The sequence below is a fragment of the Xenopus tropicalis genome, chromosome 6 (genome assembly GCF_000004195.4).
Source record: "Xenopus tropicalis strain Nigerian chromosome 6, UCB_Xtro_10.0, whole genome shotgun sequence".
Classification (NCBI taxonomy): domain Eukaryota; kingdom Metazoa; phylum Chordata; class Amphibia; order Anura; family Pipidae; genus Xenopus; species Xenopus tropicalis.
Window position 1 is genome coordinate 106830078 of NC_030682.2, and position 25144 is coordinate 106855221.

The 25144-nt window shown below is 39.6% G+C and overlaps 1 protein-coding gene across 3 annotated transcripts in view; it reads left to right on the forward strand.

The window, feature by feature from the left end:
• Positions 1-25144, forward strand: part of dlgap1 (discs, large homolog-associated protein 1) — a 340814-nt gene that overhangs the window by 299532 nt on the left and 16138 nt on the right. For all 3 annotated transcript variants that reach the window (XM_031903257.1, XM_031903258.1, NM_001130357.1), the window contains 3 exon segments: positions 3288-3655; positions 4966-5057; positions 22902-23326. In XM_031903257.1, coding sequence (XP_031759117.1) covers positions 3288-3655; positions 4966-5057; positions 22902-23326 — 885 coding nt within the window.

Genomic DNA, 25144 nt, shown 5'->3' on the forward strand with positions numbered 1-25144 from the left:
AAGAAAACAAAGGCAGATACTCAGACTTCAAGACTGTGAGCTTAAGGCTAATGCCAGACGAGGCGCAGGGCGGATATTTTCGGCACCCGAATGAATGGAATACGCTCGGGTGCAGGCACATGTAGCGAAAATACATATAAAAACGCGAGACTTTGAAAGTCTCACGTTTTTATGCGTATTTCGGCTACATGTGCCTGCACCCGAGCGTATTCCATTCATTCAGGTGCAGGCATAATAGGAGGCATAGGGCGGAATTTTTGGCAAGCGCTTTTCCGCTTGCCAAAATATCCGTCCTATGCCTTGTCTAGCATTAGCCTATGACAACAGAGCTGGTTAATGATAGGCTTTTAGGCTGGAGTTTAAATTTAGTTCGCCTTGGTACCAAAAAGCATGACCAGAGTTGTGAGAGGTGGGGCACAGGGTATTGCTAAGCTAGATTAGGGTAAGCCTCTCTAAATAAATGTGTTTTTAGAGATTTCTTGAAGGCAGAGAGATTGGGAGAAAGTCTGACAGTTTGTGGGAGCGAATTCCAGAGAAGGGGGGCAGCCCTTGCAAAGTCTTGAATGCGAGCGTGTGAGGAGGGAATGAGAGAGGAGTTGAGGAGCAGGTCAGTAGAGGAGCGTAACAAGCGGGTTGGATGGTACCTAGAGATGAGTTCAGAGATGTAGGGTGGGGCAGAGTTATGGACTGCTTTAAATGTGAGGGTCAATAGCTTGAATTTTATCCTGGATGGTAGGGGAAGCCAGTGCAGGGATTGGCAGAGCGGCACGGCAGAGGAGGAGTGGTTGGAGAGGTGTATGAGCCTGGCAGCAGTATTCATTATGGACTGGAGAGGGGACAGTCTTTGGAGGGGAAGGCCAATTAATAGGGAGTTACAGTAGTCCAGGCGAGATATTATAAGAGAGTGAATAAGAATTTTGGCAGCATCTTGGGTGATAAATGATCGGATTTTGGAGATATTTCTTAGGTGAAAGTGACATGATTTGATAAGTGATTGGATATGAGGGGTGAAGGACAGGGCAGAATCAAGGATAACCCCAAGGCACCGTGCCTGGGAAGATGGGGTGATGGTAGAATTGTTAACCGTTATAGATACCTCGGGGACAATGTGGGCGTTGGATGGGGGAAAGAGAACCAGTTCAGTTTTAGAGAGGTTTAATTTCAGGTAACGTTGGGACATCCAAGTGGAGATAGCGGACAGGCAGGAAGAGACGCGAGTTAGAAGCTCTGGGTTGAGATCAGGAGAGGAAAGATAGATCTGAGTATCGTCAGCATAGAGGTGGTACTGAAAGCCAAAAGAACTGATTAATTTGCCAAGTGAGGAGGTATAGAGAGAAAATAGTAAGGGGCCCAGGACAGAGCCTTGAGGAACCCCGACAGAAAGAGGCAAGGGAGAAGATGATTCCCCATTGTAAGAGACACTGAAGGATCGATCTGAGAGATAAGATGAAAACCAGGATAAGGCAGTGTCACGAAGGCCAAGAGAGCGGAGAGTCTGGAGGAGAAGAGGGTGATCCACAGTGTCAAAAGCAGCAGAGAGATCGAGAAGTATCAGTAGCGAGTAGTGTTTTTTGGCTTTAGCCGAAAGGAGGTCATTTGTTAGTCGGGTTAGAGCAGTTTCGGTGGAGTGTTGTTGTCTAAAACCAGATTGTAGGGGATCCAGGAGGTTAAAGCATTTTGCAACACTGGAACTATTGCCAGTTCACAGGGGGATGACCAGACTTTACATGGCATCTTGGGGTTATGTAATTAAAGACGCTGTTTGCCCAGGAGTAGGAGGGCCTAGGACGCTTTGCCACAAATCCGGGACTGGTGATAGGTGCCCTTTAACAGATACGCTTGCATGTTAACTGTATAGATCTCTGGCAATAATCCACAAGTAGTTTCAGCTGTCACTATTTTGGCTCCACTGCCAGGTTTAGCAACCTCTGATGCTGAGTAGAGTAACAAAGACATGCAGTTGTTGATTTTAGACAATGTTTTTTTTTCAAACACACCCATCTTCACAGGAAAACGGTTATATATTTAAAGGAGACTTAAACACTGCAGAGTTTTCAGCGCCATCTCAGGGCTCCTTGCTGCTCCAAGGGGCAATAGAGCTGTCTGCACTAGAAAATTTAAAATTCCCATTTAAAAATCTGAATTTTAGCTCTTTAAGTTACCAACTCGCCTCGTAGCACCAGTGCCCCTGAAAGTTTTTTAAGTTCTTATGTATCAGTGCTTTTGCCATATGGCGGAAAGAAATATTGACATGATTATATGCCTTTGAATACACATTATTGTGGAATGAAGTTCAATGTCTCTTCATTAATAATTCCAAACTTTTAAACCTGAAATGTAGTACAGGTATGGGACCTGTAAGCCAGAATGCTCAGGCTCTAGTGTTTTCCGTATAAGGGGAATATCGATAATCTAGATCACCATACTTTAAGTCTACTAATATTACTGGATTTATTACCAACATCTTCTTTCTATATATTTAGCACTGATACCTTTACCTAACCCTCTTAACTATATCTGGCAAAGTGGGTGGCTCAGTGTGTACCACATCTGCCTTGCATAGCTGGGTTGAGCTCAATTCCGGCCTGGGTACTGTGTGCCGGGGATTTGTACCTTGTCTGCATGGGTTTCCTCTGGGTATGTATGTATAACTTTATTTATAAACCGCCACAAGGGTACGCAGCGCTGTACAGTCTTACTCCAGTTTCCACCCACACTGCAAAAACGTACAGGCAGTTAAATTAGCTTCTGACAAAATAACCGTTTTGCAGGCAAATGTGACCTTAGATTGTAAGGTCCACTGAGGCAGGAACTAAGGGGAATTATATACATCTCTGTAAAGTGTTTTATAAAAATGCATTGGTGCTATAATAATAATAAATTAAGTCTATGGCAGTTTCTGTTTCAGGTTAACAGACTTTTATACCCCTTGCTTTTAATGCAGGTTTTCAGTTATATGCTTTGCTGTAGGAGAATCCAACTACATTTCTTACTCCTGAGTTACAAATAATATCAGCAAGAATGCAGTTTTTGGGTTGAACCACAGACAATACAAAATACATACAGTACACTGTCAAAATTGGTTAAAAGTGGTAAACCTATTACTGGTACAAAAGTTAAGTGGTGCGACTGCCACAGGTAGGCAGTGGGCAAGCAGACACTTTAGGCATCACTACTAGGCCAGCAATTAGCTACTGGCTGCTTTTGAGGAATGAAAATAGCTTATTCTTTTTGTATTATTTTTCACATTTTGTGTTTTCTGTGTATTTTATTTTTCTATTTTTCAGTATCATCATGCATTACTACATACAAAAAGACCCCTCCACCAGTTCCTCCAAGAACAACCACCAAACCATTCATCTCTATCACAGCTCAGAGTAGCACAGAATCGGCCCAGGATGCCTACATGGATGGACATGGCCAAAGAGGGGATATGATTAGCCATTCAGGACTGAGTAACTCCACTGAGAGTCTGGACAGTATGAAAGCCCTTACTGCTGCCATAGAAGCTGCCAATGCTCAGATCCATGGCCCTGCAAGTCAGCACATGGACAACACAACAACGGTAAACTCCACTGCCACCACCACTGCAATCATTAATGAGGATGACAGGAGAAAGAATCATTTCCGGAAGAACCTCTCTATTGGAATACAGGTACGTTTTAGAGAACTTCTATGAAAGTTTTATGTGGGTTGCAGAGTTTAGTTATATTTACCATATTTATTTACAAATACTTTGAATATATACAAACTATATGCAACATAGCAAAGCCATCATCCATCATTGCATATGCATTTGGTTCTCACTAAATCTGCAAGTTTCTTTGGATGTATATGTAAAAATTTGTTTGTATGTATATCTTTATTTATAAACGCTACTTATGCAAGCAGCGCTGTACAGCAGAACAAACAGGGGGGTTATCACAATAATAGATGTATACAAAGTATGATAATAAACAAGGTATAGCTGCAATAAGTTAAGAATCAAAGAGACAAGAGGATAGAGGTAAATGGGAGGGTAACACAAATAGGAGGATAATAGTGCTGCAGGTTATAGTGGGTGACAATGCTATATAAGTGCTAGTTCCCAGATTAGGGGCTGTGCGAGTGCTCCAAGAGGTAGTCTTTAAGGTAGTCTCTCTAGAGGAAATCAGGGATGGCATTCCAAATATGAGGAGCAGCAAGGCAGAAAAATAGCAGTAGTAGTGGGGGGTGCAACCAAGCGGTTGCTCTAAGAGGTGTGGAGGAGTTGGCCAGGAACATATGGTCAACATGATAACTAGACAGAGCCCATAGGGCTGATGCCAGCCCTAGTATTATACTCTAGTATATTCAGGCAGAAATATGCTTTGTGTGTCTGCACCCAGTCAGATCCAATGTTTCTGGGAGCAGGCACAACTTTTTAGGGCTCTGGCACACAGGGAGATTAGTCGCCCGCGACAAATCTCCCTGTTCGCGGGCGACTAATCTCCCCGAGTTGCCATCAGTTGCCATCAGTTGCCATCCCACCGGCGAACATGTAAGTCACTGGTGGGATGGCACACGCGGCGGCGCGATTCTGGCAAATCGCCGAAAATGCCTCGTGAGGCAACTTCGGCGATTTGCCGAAATCGCTTGCGCAGCATGTACCATCCCACCGGCGACTTACATGTTCGCTGGTGGGATGGTAGTTCAGGGAGATTAGTTGCCCGTGACAAGGGAGATTTGTTGCGGGCGACTAATCTCCCCGTGTGCCAGAGCCCTTAAGAGTAGGGATGGACCAGAGGGCCTCCAGTTGGACTGTCAAGTGCTAAAGTGCATACATTAACTAAATACCAGGGGTCAAAGTGCAAAGAAGAGGTCAGTTGCTTATCTGACTTCTCCACACAGGGGGAGGTGAATGAGGAGGGCTTTGGAAGGTCTGAAAGAAAGATGTGTCTTTTTTCTACCATGCAAAAGAATTTACTACTTTGTATTATTTTGTAGGTTGATGGACCTGAGGAAGCTGCTAGGGCAGAAGAGAGACAAGCAGCCTTTCGTTATCAATCTGTAGGAATTCAAGTTGAAGAAGAAAGAGCGTAAGGATTTTTGAAAGCTTCATGAATTGTTTACAAAAAATGTCTTACTATTATTATATTATTATTATTATTATTATTATTATTATTATTATTATCCGAAATGAAAAATAATCCTGTTGCAGGGATTAAAACTGGGCACTTACCTTGCCAGTAGTAAGATGCAGTAGAAAAGTGAAGCTTCCATTGCTATAGCTAATTTTGGTCAATAAGACAAGACAGTGTTCTGGGGGTTACTGGGTCTATTTTTTTCCAAGTGCTGATAGTGATTAACTCATCAGAAAAAAGCTTCAACATCTAACCCTCTGCTAGTACAAGAAGAAAAAAGGATGTAACTTTACTAAGAATTACTGACATCCCTGAAATGCAAAAAGCACTTTTTATCCTGCATAATTCCAACCAACCTAACGCAGGAGCAAGATGAAGTAATTGATGTGAGTAGGAGACTTTTTTTTTTTAAATCAAAATATAGTGGCGCTTATTTATTGACACTGGGTAAATGTGCTATAGAGCAGTAACCCATTACAAGAAGAGAAATGGCATCACAGCATGCAGTAGACTGATCAAAGCAAATAGTTGATTACTTGCTAAGCCTTTTGTTCTTAAACCACAATGACAGCATTTTCCCTAAAATGGGTGAGTCACAGATAAATGTCATAAATGTTTTGCCTTTGGGAAAATGCCCATGTTGCCTGCTTGTTAAATTAATGCAGTTGCTTAAGTGCTTGATGTCATTAAAGTACATTTCATACATTCTCTGCTTGGTAACGACTGTAAATAATAAGGTAATAGAACAAAACTAGCAAATGTTTAAGCAATGCATTATTATCACCTAGTGCTGCCATGGGAAGCATCTCCACAAGAGCTGCTTTAAAGGAATGTCAGAGCATGCTTTGTCTCTTACCCTTTAACCCACTTCCTGGCAAGTTACTCATCACTAATCTTGGTTTCTAAATTACTTTCCATGGAGTTCTCTATGTTTTAAAACTATTACAAAATCATTTGTCTAGATAGATAGATGATAGATAGATAGATAGATAGATTGATAGATTAGCTTTGTTTTTGTGGTAAATACGTGACAGATATTGTACAACAGATAACTATTAATCAGGTAATGCTGTATCACTTAAGCTAACATACTGCAGCTGCAGCTAAAGCAGGGGTGGGCAAACTACGGCCCGCGGGCCACATCCGGCCCCTTGGCCTTTTTAATCCGGCCCACCAACGACGCCAAGTCTCATCACGCGAGACTTGGTGTCATTGGCGGGCCGGAATTAAAGAGACGAAGGGGGCGTAACACTGGCCTGGCCCTGCCCGCCCTGGCCCGGTCCGGCCCAGGGGTGAGTAAATGTGGCCCGTGAGCCAAAAAGTTTGCCCACCCCTGAGCTAAAGGAACAGCAGGTAGGAGAGAGTATCTATTATGCCTGGGGTGACAAGATTCTTCTCCAGCAAATAATGAGGTTGACAATGTGATCTAGAGAAGTGGTTTAAAGACTAGGATAACATTACAGACAAAAGAAAGCTGGTTTTATTCATAAAAACATTCATTCTACTATGAGGAGTAAAAATTGGCTTTTTGTAAATGAAACACTACGCTGCACATTATTAGCAACACAACCACCTACTATAGAGCACTGCCATAGTGGTAGGACTTTGCAAAAGAAACTCTTTTCCTAATTCCCAAAAACAGATCCATAGCTTTAAATGCTTCTGCACATGCCCAGTGCTGCCATCACTCCTTTGCATAGCATTAATGCTCTTGGCAACCAATTAGATTAATGCTAAGCAGTTATGCGAGAAGTGCTTTCTATACCCGCTGCTGGTCTCTGCAACAAATTTTGATTCTGAATAAAATGGGAACTTTCAATTACTACTAACTGATTGTATTTGAAAAAGTGTATTTTTTGCAAAGTCCTACCACTTTGGTAGGACTTTGCAAATGTTGAACATCCCCTTTAAACAAGCAAGCAAGGGAATTCCCGAAGTGGTGCAACTTTGCAAAAAGTATTTGAGCTATGCATGTAAAGTGGTAATGAGAGTGCTGCTGAGTGGTAGATCATCATCAGAACATATGGAGTGCTTTGGTGAATAATGTAACAAAATGTGTGACAGAGTTGTAGAATTGTAAACTACATTAAAGGGCATATTTATTATAGTGTGTAAGCCAGCATCACTGGTGATGTTGCCAATAGCAACCAATTAGATCTTTGTTTCTGCTTTCTAACTTGTAGTTGACCAATAAATTCTAATTCCTAATTGGTTTTAGGGATGCACCGAATCCAGTACAGGTATCGGACCCCTTATACGGAAACCCATTATCCAGAAAGTTCCAAATTACAGAAAACCCATCTCCCATAGACTCCATTTTAACCAAATAATTCACATTTTTAAAAAATGATTTACTTTTTCTCTGTAATAATAAAACAGTACCTTGTACTTGATCCCAACTAAGATGTAATTAATCCTTATTGGAGCCAAAACAATCCTATTGGGTTTATTACTGTTTAAATAATTTTTTTAGTAAACTTAAAGTATGAGATCCAAATTATGGAAAGACCCCTTATCCAGAATACCCCAGGTCCCGAGCATTCTTGATAATGGTTCCCATACCTGTATTTGGTTTGGCCAATATTCAGTCTTTTTTGGCTGGAATTGGCCGAATCCATGTGTCTGGCCGAGTTGAATCCGAATCCTTAAAATCATGACTTTTGATCATGTGCACACAGACGTAAAAAAAAATGTAAGTGTATGATTTGCACACACTTTTATTAGATCCCTTATTAGAATTCAGATTCAGTTTGGTGTTCCGCCAAATCTTTTACAAAGGATTCAGGGTTTGGCTGAACCCAGAAAAAGTGGATTCAGTGTATCCCTAATTGGTTGCTATAGGCAACATCAGTGATAATCACACTATAATATAATATATATATATAATTATAATATAATATGTTCCTAATTGTGTTTGTTGATTGCCAGTTTAACGATTGGCAAATGGGTTTCCAAAAAAAGTCTTGCTTATTATAAACCTGCTAGAAGGGTTCATTATGGGCTAAAATGGTAACAGTCTGGGGAGAGGAAGGTATTTTATATGAGATGCAGAAATTAGTAAGTCATGTAAAAGTTACGACACCATAAGAATTATTTTGTCACTCTGTGGCGTATAGTTGGTTATAGGTAAACGGGACATTTGATTTCATTAAGGATTAGGAATGGTGGAAAATTGTACCCATTATTTAAAAATAAGTAACCATACAATGGCAATAGTAAATCTTTATATGCTTTGGTTTTTTTGTTAAAAATGGTTTCTTGCACTGAAGTAAACTTCACAGTACTTCACAAAGTGCAAATAACCAGCAAGCGTTTATACCAAGAGGCATTCCAGCTCTTGCAGCCGACACAGATAGAGTATTGTGTTGCATACTGGTTCATCCAGTCTCTGGGTCCATGGCTTTCAGCACATATGATCATACAGTCTATTCAACTAATCAGAAGCAGTGAATATTTTCTTTTGTCAGTAGAAAAGGCCTCTGGAATTCTGAAATGCATAAAATCCAGTAGCCCTGCATGAGCATAGTTTACAGAAAGTTTTCAGAAAAGGAATAAATACACTCTACAAGCCATAATTGTGTTGGGTTGAAAACCCCAACCGACTGTCCTTCCACTTCAGCTTATTCTTCCGCTTTTTCTTCTTCTTAGCACCCCCCCGTTTTCTAAACGCTACTCCTTCTACAGTTTTAGGGGTATAACACCGAAACTCTCCACACTTCTTTGCCCTATAGTGGAGCAGGTTGCTTGTGCTTTTCTCAGCGATCCTGCCCCCCGTCTTTTTGTGGCGCCGCTCCGAACACCCCAATTTTCCCATTGACTTTGACAGGGAAGATTTTCAAACTGCTGCTGCACTTACAGCTTTGAAGCTACACCCCCCAAACTTGAATAACATAATAATGGGGTCACCCCGAATGAAACAGCGACATTTATTGGATGACCCCAAAGTGGGAGGGGCCAACAACAGCCAATCAAATTTCACCCATTGACTTTAATGGGGAAATTGAAACTGCTGCCAATCTTACAGCTTTGAGGCTACACTCCCCAAACTTGAATCACATAGTCATGGGGTCAGCGTAAATAAAAATATGATGATTGTTTGATGCCCAAAAGTGGGCGGAGCTGTGAACAGCCAATCAGATTTTACCTATTGCCTTGGCGGAAATTCAACCTGCTGCCATTCTCCCAGTAATAACACTGGGGTCCCCGAACTTTGCAGGGTAACCTTGGTTCAAGGCTATTAAAAGTGGGCGGAGCCACCAACAGCAAATCAGATTTGACCTATTAACTTTCAATGCGGAAATCCAACCTGCTGCTATTCTCACAGTATTAACACCAGGGTCCCCAAACTTTTCACAGTTGGTCACTAGGGGACTGTGGTTTTAGTTTTGAAAAGTGGGCAGAGCCACTAACACCCAATCAGATTTTACCTATTGAATTTTATTGGTTTGATGCCAGGGTTCCCGAACTTTGCACAGTCAGTAACTGGGTGATTACGTATTCAAGCGTAAAAAAAGTGGGTGAGGCCGCCAAAAGCCAATCACATTTCTTACATAAATGTACTTATGTTTTCAGTGGGGAAATTTTAACTGCTGCCATTCTCATACATTTAATATGAGGGTCCCCAAACTTTGCACAGTTTGTCACTGGGTGACTATGTTCCAAGCCTAGAAAAGTGGGCAGGGCCAACAACAGCCAATCAGATTTCACCTATAGACTTCATTTGTTTAAATTTAAACTGCTGCCAATCTTTAATTATTAATACTACTCAACAGGCACCTGCGGTTCAGATTTAGGAAAAGTGGGTGGAGCCACAATCAGCCAATCAGATTTTAACTATTGATTTTCATTGAGGAAATTCAAGCTGCTGCCATTCTCACAGTATTATCACCAGGGGACTGCATTTTTAGGTTTTAAAAAAGTGGGTGGAGCCATCAACAGCCAATTAGACTTGACCTATTGAATTTTTTTGGTTTAAATTTAAAATCTTGCCTTTCTCACACTATTTATGTCTGGGTTCCCAAAATTTGCACACTCAGTCACTGGCTGACTATGTATTCAGGGTTAGAACAAGTGGGCTGAGCCACCAACAGCCAATCCATTTCTACCCATTAAATGTCATTGTTTTAGAATTAAACTGATTCCATTATTTAAGTATTAATTCCAGGGTTGTTAAACTTTCCAAAATTAGTCACTGGGTATTTGCCGTTCAAAGTTAGAAAAAAGTAATCGGAGCCACCAACACCCAATCACATTTCACCTATTTACTTTCAATGGTGAAGTAAAAAATGCTGTCAGTCTCACTGTTTTTATGCCTGAGTCCCCAAACTTTGCAAAGTAGGTCACTGGGGGACTGCAGTTCAAAAATAGGAAAACAGCCAATCAGATTTCATCCATTTAATTTTATTGGTTTAAATTTAAAATGCTGCCATTCTCACACTATTTATGCTGGGATGCCCACAGTTTGGTACTGGGTGACTTTGACTCAAGGTTAGAAAAAGGGGGCACACCCACCAACTACCTATTGACTTTTTTTGGTTTAAATTTAAACTGCTGCTTTTTTTTAACTATTAATCCTAGGGTCCTTAAACTTTGCAGAGTTAGTCACTGGGTAACTGCAGTTCTATGTTAGAAAAAGTGGGTGGAGCCACCAACCTCCCATCAGATGTCACTCGTTGACTTTCAGTGGGGAAATTTAAATTGCTGTCATTCAGACACTAGTACAACCAGGGTCCCCAAACTTTATACAGTGGTTTTTACTATATAAATGTGGTCCAAGGTTAGAAAAAGTGAGCGGAGCCAACAACAGATCAGATTTCATTCAGTGACTTCACGTTTTTCAACCCAACATGAAGTTTGTTCTCAAACTTCCCTTTCTAGTTGTAATAATTGTAATCACATAAATAGATTTAATTTGACCTTTCAGTACATTGATGCATTTGAAGGAAATCCATAGGACTAGATTTTTGTCAGGTTTATGATATAGTGTAACACATCTCTGGTTTCCTGCCAACATTCAGTATGCTTCTGCCCCATACTCACTAGTTAGATATTTAGTAGGGTCCTGCAGAATGGCCTAGTTACCATTCCAACAAGCACCAGTACACTCAACTTGTGTTGGCCCATCCAGTGACATTATCTGGCAAAATAAAAGGGACCATTTTACTGTTAAGTCAAAACAGACATATAAACCCATATGTAAAAAAAGGTACAACATTTGCCTAGGAACAGTAACCCATAGCAACCAATGACATGCTTGACCAGAAAATATTACCTGCTGATTGGTTGCTAGTGTAGCAAATTTTGCAACTTATATTACATAAATCCTTAAATGTTATATTTGTAGAGAACTCCAATGGGCCATATGTCTCAGGACCCAGTGCCTATTCAGTTGCAAATCTATCTCTGCAAGAATTAGTTTCCACTCTGCAATAAAAGGCCATTCACTTAAAGAGTAATTCAAATGTAGGAGTTAAAAAATGGTTATGAAGGATTAGCAACAGGCAGAGTTGACCTATCATCACAATGAAATGTTTCCCCGAATCAGCATTTTACTGGTATGTTGGTTGGTATGGGGCTTTATATGAATCCTTGTCTGTACAGGTATCGGACCCCTTATCCGGAAACCCGTTATCCAGAAAGCTCCGAATTACGGAAAGCCTATCTCCCATAGACTCCATTTTAATCACATAATTCAGAATTTTAAAACTGATTTTCTTTTTCTCTGTAGTAATAAAACAGAACCTTGTAATTGATCCCAACTAAGATATAAATAATCCTTATTGGATGCAAAACAATCCTATTGGGTTTAATTAATGTTTTATTGATTTTTTAGCAGTACTTAAGGTATGGAGATCCAAATTACGGAAAGACCCCTTATCCGGAATACCCTTGGTCCCGAGCATTCTGGATAATGGGTCCTATACCTGTACTCTGTAAAGACATTGTCTGAACCATATCTTCTTGACTTAGATTTCAGGCACATACTGCTACACCAGTTAGGTACAAACACAGATGTGTTTGAATATAACTTGAAAGCATAAGAGCCTATCTGCTCTTCTTGGCAGCCACTAGGTGTCGTGTCATTGCTTTATCCTCAAAGCTGCTGCTTAAAGGACAAGGAAAGGTTAATATAAATTAAAAGTAAGTCTAAAGGCATTCTTTTTAAGTACTTACTGCATATCTAAATTCCCAGATCCCTGCTTGCTTCTCTGAGATATGGTGCTGGCAGCCTATAGCAGTGTGAAGACTACAGTGACATCACTGAAATCTCTCTGTCCTTCCTGTAGGCTGCACACATGCCCACCACCCAATCAGAAGCGGATCGATCTGCCAGGGGGGGGGGAGGGAATGAAACACATGTGCAGTATGAAGCAAGGAGGGGAAGGAAGGGAGAATACCTTTTTAAAGATGGCTGCCTGTTCAAGAAAACTGAGTAAATATTTGATTAGGTGAGCCAAAAGTGTGGCATTTTTACTAAACAATAGGAGGACTATTGGGCAGTATGCTTTTTAAATTTTGACTTGCATTCTCCTTTAAGGCAATTGCATACCAATACATTTATGTAGATTCCCTTGAATTATCATTTTACCTGTTATTCACTGTCGCTCTAGTTGTTACCAAAGAAGTCTTTCATATAATTATGTATCTTCAACCATAATATTTGGGCTTCCACCTATTACCTTTTAGTATACATACTATAATTTACTCAATCATTACCTGATAATTACTTTTAACTGTACTAACAAAAGCCAAAACCTTAGGTTTATGATACAGGGCAATTTTGGTGATGACTTTTGCAAACTTAAATTAGCATTCGAATTTAAAAGAGAAGGAAAATGTTAGGCACCCCCGAGTGACTTTAATCACTTACCTTTTACCCCGGGCTGGTGCCCCTGTTAGGAGAAAACTGCACCAGCCCGGGGTAGCTGTAGCGAGCGTCTCCTCTTCCTTCTGTGTCAAAATCCTTTGTAGAAGTTCGGCATTTCACTCTACTGCGCATGTGCAAGAAGAAAAAGGGAGAGGAAACACTCGCTACAGGTACCCTGGGCTGGTGCGGTTTTCTCCTAACAGGGGCACCAGCCTGGGGTAAAAGGTAAGTGATTAAAATTACTTGGGGGAGCCTTACTTTTTGGCACACCCAAGTGACTTAGCCTTTCCTTCTCCTTTAATATGTTATAGAAAGTCCTATTCCTAACAATTTTTCAAGTAGTCTTTGTTTGCCTTTCTTTTCTATATCTTTCCAGCATTTAAAAGGGGATCACTGACACCCCAGCACATAAAACCTGTTACACTATGAACGTATAATTTTATTATTATTGTTACTTTTTATTCCTTTTCTTTCTACTCAGACCCTCTATTAGTTGTATTCCAGTCTCTCATTTAAAGTGGACCTGTCACCCAGCCATAAAACTCTGTATAATAAAGTCCTTTTCAAATGAAACACGAAACCCAAATTCATTTTTATATTAACACCTCCAAACCCATTATAAAGGCATTTAAAAATCTCAGCTGTCAATCATATATTGCTTGCCCCGCCTCTATGCAGACAACAACTTTGGCTTTCCATTCAGCACTACATAGATGTCACTGCACATCTCACTTTTCCCCTCCCTCCTCATCATCTAATTGTGTAGCCAGTGCATGGGCCTGGGCATCAGGTCCCCCATTCTGGCACATAAACAAGATTTTGGCATGATACAAAGCTTCTCTTCACAACAGTGTCCACAAAATGGCAGCTGCCTGCTTGCTGTGATTGAGTAATTCCAAGATGGAAGGAAACAAGCTTTATATTATTTATATAGAGTAAGTAAAGTTTATTTTGCTCAACTAAGAATATAGAAAATAAGTTGGAGTTATTTCTTAGGGTGACATGTCCCCTTTAAACCACTGCCTGGTTGCTAAGGTATACAAGACCCTAGCAACCAGATAGCTGGCATACTATGCGGCGCGATTTGCTGAAGTCGATTTGAGAGAAAACTTCGGACGATTTAGGCAAATTGCAGTGCCGCGTATGCCATCCCACCAGTGGTTTACATTCTAGGCGGTGGGATGGCATTGTGGAGAGATCAGTCCCCAGCAACAACGGAGATTTGTCGCGGCGTGACTAATCTCCCCTTGTGTCACTGCCCTTACTGAACCTCTTATCTATTGATGAACAGTTGAATAGTTTAACTTATCTTATTGTTTGGCTTTAATGAAACACTACATTGAAAGCTTAAACTGTTGGACTTTTCCTCTCACCAAAGGAACTGCTTATGCAAGGATTTTATTGTTAATGGTACTAAACCTTAAGATTTGTCTCTTTACAATAATTCCTTTGTTAGTGAGGCAAATGGCACATTAGAAAAGCAGTAGCACTGTCATGTATACAGGTGGATTGCCAGGATTGTGGAAAACAAACTTGCAAAGCCCAGAAAAAAAACCACAATAATTGGTTATATTAATTGAAAAGAGAGGCTTCATCCTTATAACCCTGTTATTTATGGGGGCCCAGGTTTAATACCCACACATGTACTTGGTAACTGATTTTCCCTTATCCAGAAACCCATTATCCAGAAAGTTCCAAATTACGGAAAGGCCATCTCCTATAGACTCCATTATAAACAAATAACTTTAATTTTTTTAAATGATTTCTTTTTTCTCTGTAATAATAAAAAAGTACCTTGTACTTGATCCCAACTAAGATATAATTAATCCTTATTGGAGGCAGAATAATCCTATTGGGTTTATTTAATTTTTAAATGATTTTTTAGTAGACTTCAAGGGGACCTGTCACCCTAAGAAATAATTTCAATTTCTTTTCTATTGTGTTTGTTAAGCAAAAATAACTTCACATACTGTATAAATCTTGTTTCTTTTAGTCTTGGGATTATACAATAACAGCCAGCAGACAGCTGCCATTTTGTGGGCACTGTTATTAAGGCAAGCTTGGTATCACCCCAAAATCTTGTGTATGTGCCAGAATGGGGGACCTAATGCCCTTGCCCATAAACTGGCTACACAATTAGATGGTGAGAAGGTAGGGTAGAAGGTAGCTAATTGGAAAGTTTAATTAAGCGTATGATTGACAGCTGGGATTTTAAAATGCATTTATAATGAGTTTGAATGTGTTAATATAAAAATTAATTTTGGTTTCATGTTTAATTTGAAAAGGACTTTTATTATACAGCTTTTTATGTCTGCGTGACAGGTCCACTTTAAGGAATGGAGATCCAATTTACGGAAAGATCCCTTATCCGGAAAACCCCAGGTCCTGAGCATTCGACTGATATTTTCAGATAGGAGGGAAACAAAAAATACAGATTTTATTCTCCTTAGAGACAAAAAAACAAAGTAGTTGCATATATCTCAAAAGCGGTTATGGCCTCCTAATGAAAAACTATGCCTAAATACATAGATATATCTCAGTATGTCGCTGCTATATCAATATCACATCCATTTATTATCTAATACAGTGGCCACAACCAACCAATGGCCCTAAATATCCAGGGCCTGCTGGGGCAGTAAATGCAAAGCTTATGTGGGCGCATGATCATTTTAAAGATGATGTACATTTTTTTTAAAACTTTAATTAGGAATACATGGATAAATTGTACATACAATCAGCAGAAAGTAGAATGAATTGCATTACATTACCTGCACCTCAGCTCAAAAAGTGACCCTTAGGGCTCCTAAAGCAGCATATATATATATATTATACTGCTCAGTCCGCACTCCCATTAGTTGTTCTCTTTTGTATCCAAAAGCTTGTATCCAATCCCAATGATTATGCGCACTCCTGTATCTTTTCTTTTCAGTTCATTTATTATTACATTGCAAAAATTAAAAACATCAACCTGGTTGAGTGCACATAATATTTGGGATTGTGTGTATATATATATATATATATATATATATATAGATACAACTACCAGAACGAAGGAAATTCCAGGTAAAACTGGTGGGTCTATGTCCACACAAATCAGAATAAATCACATTACATTGCATTTAACCCAACTGTAGCCAAGTAACCGCCTAGGTACCCATTATAGACAGAGGGACCCCAAATCAGCATATACATTGTACATTTAAAAAAAATCTTGTGAGCTGAAACATCCCATCTGCATCACTAAGGTTGCTGTTCAACTATAACACTGACTTTGGCAAGAAAAGCATTTTAAAATAACACATAATAGGGGCGTATATTTATTTCTTTAAATTTAGATGCTTGCTATAAATCTATTTTAAAAACATTTGACCAGAAGCAGCCATTTATGTTGCTACCCACGGTGCAAATAATATAAAGGCCATAAAAAAACACTAAATGGCCTATATATACTGAGAGACATTGGCACTAGTGCCTTAAGAGCAGGACTGGCAAACAGGAACAGAGCTGCCAATCAATGGGGAGACTAGGCCAGAATCTAAGTGACTTTATGGGAAGTAATATACAAAGAATAAACCCTACCTTTTCCTCACAGTATAAAAACAGAGGAGCCAGACAGGTATTTGGTGGGTTCCCTTGGTGCAGCCGCCACAGAATCCATACTATGCCCCTTACTGCACAATAGCACTCCCTCCAAACTGAAGCCATTTTCTAAAATCACTCTTTCTGGAACACACAGCATCATGTGACCAAGCTGGACCTCAGAAAAGATTAACAAGTAACAAGTTTCAGGCTGCAGGAGTTGCAAGAGAGATGTGCAGTATTATCAGGAGAGAGACACAGAATTGGCACAAACGAAGCTATTAAACACCACAGGGAACTGAGACACATCTTCTTGCCCTGTTTAGGGGGGAAACTCCAGGTGGGAGCAAGTGCACCTGCCTTTGCCCCTTACCGTGGACACCTATGATTAGCTGAAGACTCCCAGAAAACTTGAGGCAGTTCCCAGGCAGGTATTTAAATATACATTTATGTAGTGGCGATTCTAGGTTAAACGCCACCTGAGATGGCCTTCCAGATCCCACCCCCTTGCACCCAATGCTAAGAGAGAGGCAGAAGTGCGGGGATGTGGGAGCTGCATCACTAGGGACTAGCAGAGCCGAAATTCTGATTTTTCAGCTCTTAAAATTTCCAGGGTTGGATTTTTGCTGCCCCTCCTATCTTGCCTATCAGTTCGCCTCATGGCAGCAGCGCCCCTGCATTCATTACCTTCTCTTCTGTGCTCATAAAATAGCAGGGAAAGTAATGCAGAGCTCTATGTAAGTAAAAACATCTGTAAAAACAACAAAAAAACCCGTTCCTTCAAAATAATTGTTGAAGTCAACTACTGTTGTAAGAAATGCACGTGAAAGAAGCACAGTATATATAAAATGACTCCCACAACTAAGTGCCCCAGCAAGTGTATAGTGTTAGTATCCACAGTGTTAAGTGAGTCATTCTGTTTTGTCAAAATGCTCTTTGCCCTTTACGCAGAACAAAAGAAATCTCGTTCTGCAAAGCCTTAAAGCAGTGCATAGTATTTAGCTTTAATGTTTTTATGCTTGGCTTTGCTGTTTACCATTGGATCATCTTCTAAGCAAAGGTACAAGCTCAGATATGCAAGCTCGAATTTTTCTTTTCAGAAACACAGCAGATGTTCCCTTTATATAGAGATGATGGGGTGACCACAAAAGCTTCAAACACTTGATTTCTTATTATACTGTCAATTAGTAATGTTACTTTAGCATGATGAATATGAGGCAGGTTTATTGGCTCCTGATAAAATTGGCCATGCACAGTGATGTTTGGCCAGATATTGTCTGGTGGCTCTGTGGGAACCCCCTATACATGTGCCAATAAGATGCCAAATGGAGGAGCTACATAAGCTGCTTATATTGGCCCACCTTGGGAAGCTTTAGTGTTTGTAACTGTGCTTGGGACCTGAGATTGCAAGGCCTACTGGGAAAATAAGTGATGTGAAAGCTAACAGTCTCTGTAAGGTGCAGTGGAATATATCAGCTCCATATAAATAAAAGATACCAGTAGCAGTTTCTATGGCAGCTGCAAGGGGTTAAAGGAGAAGGAAAGGCTAAGTCACTTGGGGTGCCAAAATTTTAGGCACCCCCGAGTAACTTAAATCGCTTACCTTTTACCCCGGGCTGGTGCCCCTGTTAGGAGAAAACAGCACCAGCCCGGGGTATCTGCAGCGAGTGTTTCCTCTTCCTTATGTGTCAAAATGCCTGGGCCGGTGCAGGCGCAGTAGAGTGAAAAGCCAACTTTTTTGTTAAAGTTCAGCTTTTCACTCTGCTGTGCAAGCGCAGGAAGAAAGAAGAGGAGACACTCCCTGCAGGTACCCCGGGCTGGTGCGGTTTTCTCCTAACAGGGGCATCAGCCTGGGGTAAAAGGTAAATGATTAAAGTCACTTGGGGGTGCCTAACATTTTGATACCCCCAAATGATTTAGCCTTTCCTTCTAATTTAAGGGGAGCCTAGGAGGAAGCCAAAAAGGCAAAACCTGCCAAAGCTTTAAATTTACTTACTTAACAGTGATTAATAAAGAGTTTGTTAAAAGCTGCTGCTTAGCAAAGGGGGTCTATTTGTTTAAAGGAAGATAGGGAGCTCTGAACAAATTGTCCTGATTATAAAGAAAGGGGGATTAAGTTCAGTGAAAATAGCCCAATGTTCAAATTAGTGCTTTATAGAAAATATGTTTAAATTAAAACATTAGGCAGAATTAAATTGTAATACAACTTCTATTTATTGTGTTGATTTTTAGCAAAGATGTTTTTAGATGTATACTGTCCCTTTGATAGAACAGTCAGGGAACAAAAGAATAACAGAAATATACGTACAATACATATTATTATTATTATTATTATATTAAAACAAAAAAGCTAAGTCAAAATGAGAAAGGATGTCTTTGCTCTACAGAACACTTACATTGTGATTGGTTGGGAACCTTACAGACACAAAAGATGATTATGAGTTCTGCAATTACAGTGGCAAGTGTCAAGACTGCACAAGATGCTACACCGGTGCCCCAAGAGGTAGCCTTTGAGTTTAGATTTGAACAGATTGAGGGAGGTTTGGCTATGGAGGTTTGCTTATTAGCCCTCAGCAAGCAGCAGTTAGGTTGGATTAATGCAGTTAAGGCGGCAATATATAGGCTGCATTAGAAACTTTGGGGCCCTGCACAAGTTATTTATATGGGGCCCCACATGAACACAATCGCACAGTAAATGCCCCTTGTGTGTGCAAATAAACAGTTGATGTTACTCTATAATAAGCCATTCATATAAAGAGTTCCACTGATTAATGTGCTAATAAGTCATTCAGTTTATTGAAGGTCAGTGGTGTCTGTCCTAAGTTTAAACCCTTCTCACCTACCTGCCCCTGCTCTGTGCTGTTATTGCTTGATCGAAGTTAAGTAAGGTTTTGCATACATTATGTGCACTGCATAAGTTTAGGGACCCAATGATCTTGCTGTGGGGCACAATAACTAGTCAGTAGTAGTTAATAAGAAATAGTAAAAATAATTAATGTGCTAATAAGTCAGTGTTTTGATTGGGGGTCAGTGGAGATTATATGTAAGTTATGTAAGTTTCTTTAAAAGTAACGTAAGTTTTGGAAAAAGTTATGTAAAGTAGTTACATGAATTGCGTAAGCGCAAGGACCCAAAAACATTCCCCTGCTAGAAAGTTCATATAGGAGATGCTGATAAAATTCAGTGAATAGCTCCCAATATAAACAGCTGATGTTGCTCTATAATAAGCAGTTCATATAAATCGTTAAAATGAATAATTAATGTGCTAATAAGTCAGTCAGTTCATTTGGACTGTGGAATTTACCTTAAGTTTTTTAATTTGATGGTAGTCAGTGGAGTTTGTCCCTGCAAACCTTCTCCGCATTGACTTTTGCTTGATACAAGGCAAGTTACGTAGTTTTCTAGGCAGTTTACTTTATATTTAACTTATGCAATTTCTGTTATTTGAGACATGACTGGGCCCCCTTACACAAGATTTCATGGGCCTGGCACCACTGTACCCCTTCTCACCCCTGATGGGCCGACATATTGATGGACCACCTTTGTAACTGTTCCAGCTGTTCCTTTTCACTTCCCTGTGCTGAGACCAGGAATTGGCCGACATGGTACATCGGCAGATGAAATTTTCAAAGCTTCCCAATTCCCAAACTGATATCCATATAACATTGCTATTTGGTCAGGGTTGGTGGGCCACAATACACCTACAAAACCAGTTTTAGAACAATGAATTTAAATGTCTCAATGATAGCTATAGATCAAGTGGTCCCCAACTAGTGGCTTGGGAGCAACATGTTTTTCACCAACTCCTTGGATGTTGCTCTTAGTGGCCCCAAACAAGTGCTTATTTTTGAATTCCTGACTTGGAGTCAAATTTTAGTTGCATAAAATCCAGGTGATCTGCCAAACAGAGCCTCCTGTAGGCTGCCAGTCCACATAGGGGCTACCATATAGCCAATCATAGCCCTTATTTGGCACCCCTCATGCTGGTGCTGCTCCCCAACTCCTTTTATATTTGAATGTGGCTCACAGGTAAAAAGGGTTGGGGACCCCTGCTATAGATTATAGATCATTAGCATGCAGTAACAGCATACACAAATTGCTATTTCTTGTTAAAACAGAATTAGCAATTCATCTAAAACAGTCAAAACAGTCTTTGTTGGACTGCCTTGGAGCCAAACAGTTATGTTATTAAAGGAGAGAGCCAATGTCAGGGTTATTTGCAGTCTCTTTCTGCATCAGAACAGTATGCATGCCCTAACAATGCAGCAGTGCTGTCAGTGAATGTTGAGGCTGCAAGCTTTATGGTATCCCTGTGACATGAGTGGGCACTCAGCACTGCATATCATGCTGGTTGGTCAGTACCTCTGTTTAATATAGGGTATTGTCTTAAAATATTTCAATTTAACAATTTACTCTAATCTACTTTTTATTGCAACATTACATGATAAACTCATAATCCTTCCATTGGAAACATAACCTCCCCTTGTGTAGGCTTTTGCTTTTGTTGAGACTATTGCACAGCTCTTTAAAACGTGGTATTTGAGTGAAGATGATCATAAAAATAATCCAAATAGGTATTATAACAGATTTCAGATGTTTAATAGCAGCTAGAAGGCAACAGTCCAGGGCAGATCAGTGATTTCCAACACACTCTGTAAGCTGAAGAAGCCTTGTAAGAACTAAATGCATTGCCATAAAAATCTGTTATTCTGAAACTGTGTGAAGTTGAGTACATTTGTATCATATTGCAGATTTTTAATAGAAGCTTGTTGTATTTCATACCACAGCAGTCTTTGCATCTCAGTCACAGCAAGATCAGTGATTCTCTAGTCTGTATGAAAGACACAAGTGGGTCAGATATGTATGGAATGCTAAGCAGTCTGCTAATTACTATGTTGCAGTTGGTGGGGGTTCTTGGTGATTGTATAGAAATATCACCCAAGTCAGTTTAGGCTGCAAATGATGAGGCCAGATGAAAAGGTAAAAATGCAGAATTAGAAAGGCTGTAGCATAGGTATGGGATCTGTTATCTATTATGCTTGGGACTTGGGGTCTTCTAGATAAGGGGTCTTTCTGTAATTTGGAACTCCATACCTTAAGTCTAATGTTAATTTAAGCCAATAGTTTTATTCTGCCTCCAATTAATTATTTCTTAGTTGGGATCAAGTACAAGGTACTGTTTTATAATTACAGAGAAGAAATAAATAATTTTTAAAAATGTGAATTACTTTATTATAATGGAGTCTATGGAAGATAGCCTTTCAGTAATTCAGAGCATTCTGGATAATGGGTTTCCAGATAACGGATACCATACCTGTATTTCAAACATACATACATTTTATAAAATTTACATTCACAAAAAATACCAAACATGACTGCCAAAAAGGCAAAGAGTGTGGCTTAGTACCATTCAAATAATTTGATGAATGGAAGATATCTGTGACCATGCTGTTCCGCTGTACATCAAAGCAAATTCTGCACAAGGCACTGATTTGCTAATGGATGGTACTGCAGCTTTAAGAAGCCCATGAAAGCAACAGGTCAGGTTTCACTCCAACATGTGCAATGTTTTTGCGCTGTTCCCACGCCTTCAAAGGTGTTTGAGAGGTTTTATCTGTTTGCCGTTGTCTTGAAACGTCCAACAAAGAATGCAAACATTGCATAAGACTATAATTGGCATGCATGCATATGTCATATTTTGGTAGGTTGCTTGAAAAACAGGACAGCAGTACGTCGTACAGCAAGCAGGAGCCCATGGAACAAGGCCAGAATTAGGTGCTTATTCTTGTGTAGCAGTGTCAGGTCTACTTGTATTAATCCAATGATAGGTTCAGCAATGTGTTATACAAATGTAGCATGCTTTGCAGGGCTGTCCAGCTAGAGGCCCACAGGCAAGTTATGGCCTCCCAAACTATTTTTATGGCCCTTGGTCTGCCCAGTAATAAACCTGATTAAGGTCCTCCCTCAAAACCAGCAATTACACAGTTTATCTTAACTCTTAATACAAAGAAGACAGGGGTTTTCTAACACAACTGGTCTTCATTTAAAAAGAAAATTATTTATATTGTCCTTTCTGTTTACTACGCCTTTAATTGCTCTACTCACCATAGCAGATAGGGGTTCAGAACAGAAAATGAATAAAAGAGGGCATGAACAGATATATAAGCAAAATATGGTTGCCAGGGTTAGTGACTCTGGCAACCAGATAGCATTCTCAGTTGCAGCCCAGAATAAAGCATAAAAAGAATGCTTATAACTAGAAAAATATACAACTGATGAAAAACTAGAATAGGTTTTATATACACTGGCAATTGAGAACATGACTAACAAAATGTTTGACCTGTTCCTTTAAGGTTGCGCAGACTGACCCGGTCTAACAGTGTTACTGCTGCCGTGCAAGCAGATCTGGATCTCAGGGAGCATTTTGAATGCCCAGTGGAACTGGCTGACCAGGAATTCCAGTTCAGTAGGCCACTGGCAAAGCAGTATTCCCGAGATGCTTGTACCTCTACAGTAAGCATCCAGGGCTCAGGCAACCATTACCATGCTTGTGCAGTAGAGGAGGACTTTGATGCTGATTTTGATCCTTCCATATTACCACCTCCTGACCCATGGATTGACTCCATTACAGAAGACCCAATGGAAGCTGTGCACAGATCAGTTTGCCACAGAGATGGACATTGGTTTTTAAAGCTTCTTCAGGCAGAAAAAGACCGAATGGAGGGCTGGTGCCAGCAAATGAAGAGAGAGGAACATGAAAATGATCTACCTGATCCCAGTGAGTATTTATCATTAACTTTTGCCTGCAGTGAAAGGAAAAATTGTAACAATCTATACCCCAGTCATAAGTAAGGGTTATTCTCCATTTTATTCCCTATAGAAGAGTATATGATCAGTAGAGTTTCTGTTTGGGTAAAGTCCATGGAGAATTCCTCTACCAAGGCAAACATTTATGAAACTGCCATTTATATGAATGATTCAAAGTTTCAAAATTCAAGCAATGACTAAATTTAGGTATTACTCTTATTTATTAAAAAGGATTCATTCCTTATAGTAAGCCTTCTTTTATATTTCACATCATTCAAATCAGATAATATAGAAGTTCTACTGATCATACATGTGAAGGCCTGGTCATTCAGCCTGACCATATCAGTGGCCAACATGGTAACCCAACGGTACCAAGTGAATTGTACTTTCCCCCTGTAAATAATTCTTGCTAATCTCACAAATGCAAGTATCATCTAACCATCTTTGAGGATTTCTGTCATGACATGAAGTTTAGCCACAGGATATTGGACATTGGAATTTTTTTTAGCTTACAAATTCTACAAAATGACTGCTATTTTAAAGGTAGATGTAACTGTAAGTGATTTTAGACCTTATTATAATAAGTAGAGCCATTAGACAAGATAGAGTAAAATTACTGTTATTTTAGTCTGTTTTTGTTTATCCTTTTAAACCCTCATACTACAGGCCATTTTTCCATTTGAGATATCGGAAACATTTCAAAGACGGAATAAAATAGCTGCAATTGTTAATACACGTGGACATTGTAGGAGGCTTTCCTGCAAACAGAAATTTATATTAGGCTGCTTTTTTACTTAGAAATACAGTAAATTAGCATCAATGTGACACTTTAGACTAAAGAACAAATAGGATTGTAATGCCTTCCAATTATTTTGATTTGTACCCTCGATTTCTAGATCTCAAACATTTACAAAATAGGGGAAAATAATATAAAGGAATGAAATCTGCTGTTAAATGTAGTAAAACAGTGGTTTTATGTTTATACTTTCATAATTATCTGAGATTCACATTCCCACTCAGTATTCTTGCCTTCAATAGAAAATCAAAGAGCGATAGTGGCACTAAAGGGAAAATTCATCAAGGGTTGAGCCTTTTTCCCCTATGGCAGAATTGTTCCAAGGCTGCTCAGGATCCCATCAGTTGATCGAGCCAAACTGGTGCTGAAAATGTTTTTGTTCTATGTGAAAACTCTTAGATGCTTAAAGGTGTGGTTCACATTTAAGTTACCCTTTAGTACATTATAGAATGTCTAATTCTAAGCATCTTTTCAACTGGTATTCATCTTTTACATTTTTATCGTTTTTGAATTATTTGCTTTCCTCTTCGCACTCTTTCCAGTTTTCCAATTGGGGTCACTGACCCCGGCAGCCAAAAAACTATTAAGTCTACAATTTCATTGTTACTGTTACTTTTACTTAAAGTAAGTTAAAAAACAACACATAAATAAAATGAAATATAAAGAATGATTTAAAAGGCAAAACATTAAATTACCCATTAAGTGAAAAATCTCAGCAAAAACTTAAAACAATTAAGCAATTTAAGTTTCCTTTCCCTGGTGACAATAACAGTTGAATGTCCTCTTCTTACATTGATAAATCTGTCTATATGTGTCCTGTTTGTTTGTTAATAATAGGGAATTAATGAAAATGAACATACATGATACAAATATAGTGACACTGAAAATATAGGGGCTCATTTATAAACACTGGGCAAATTTGCACATGTGCAGTAACCAATAGCGACCAACCAGTTACTGGCTTTTTTTCCGCCAGCTGCAGGTTGAACAATG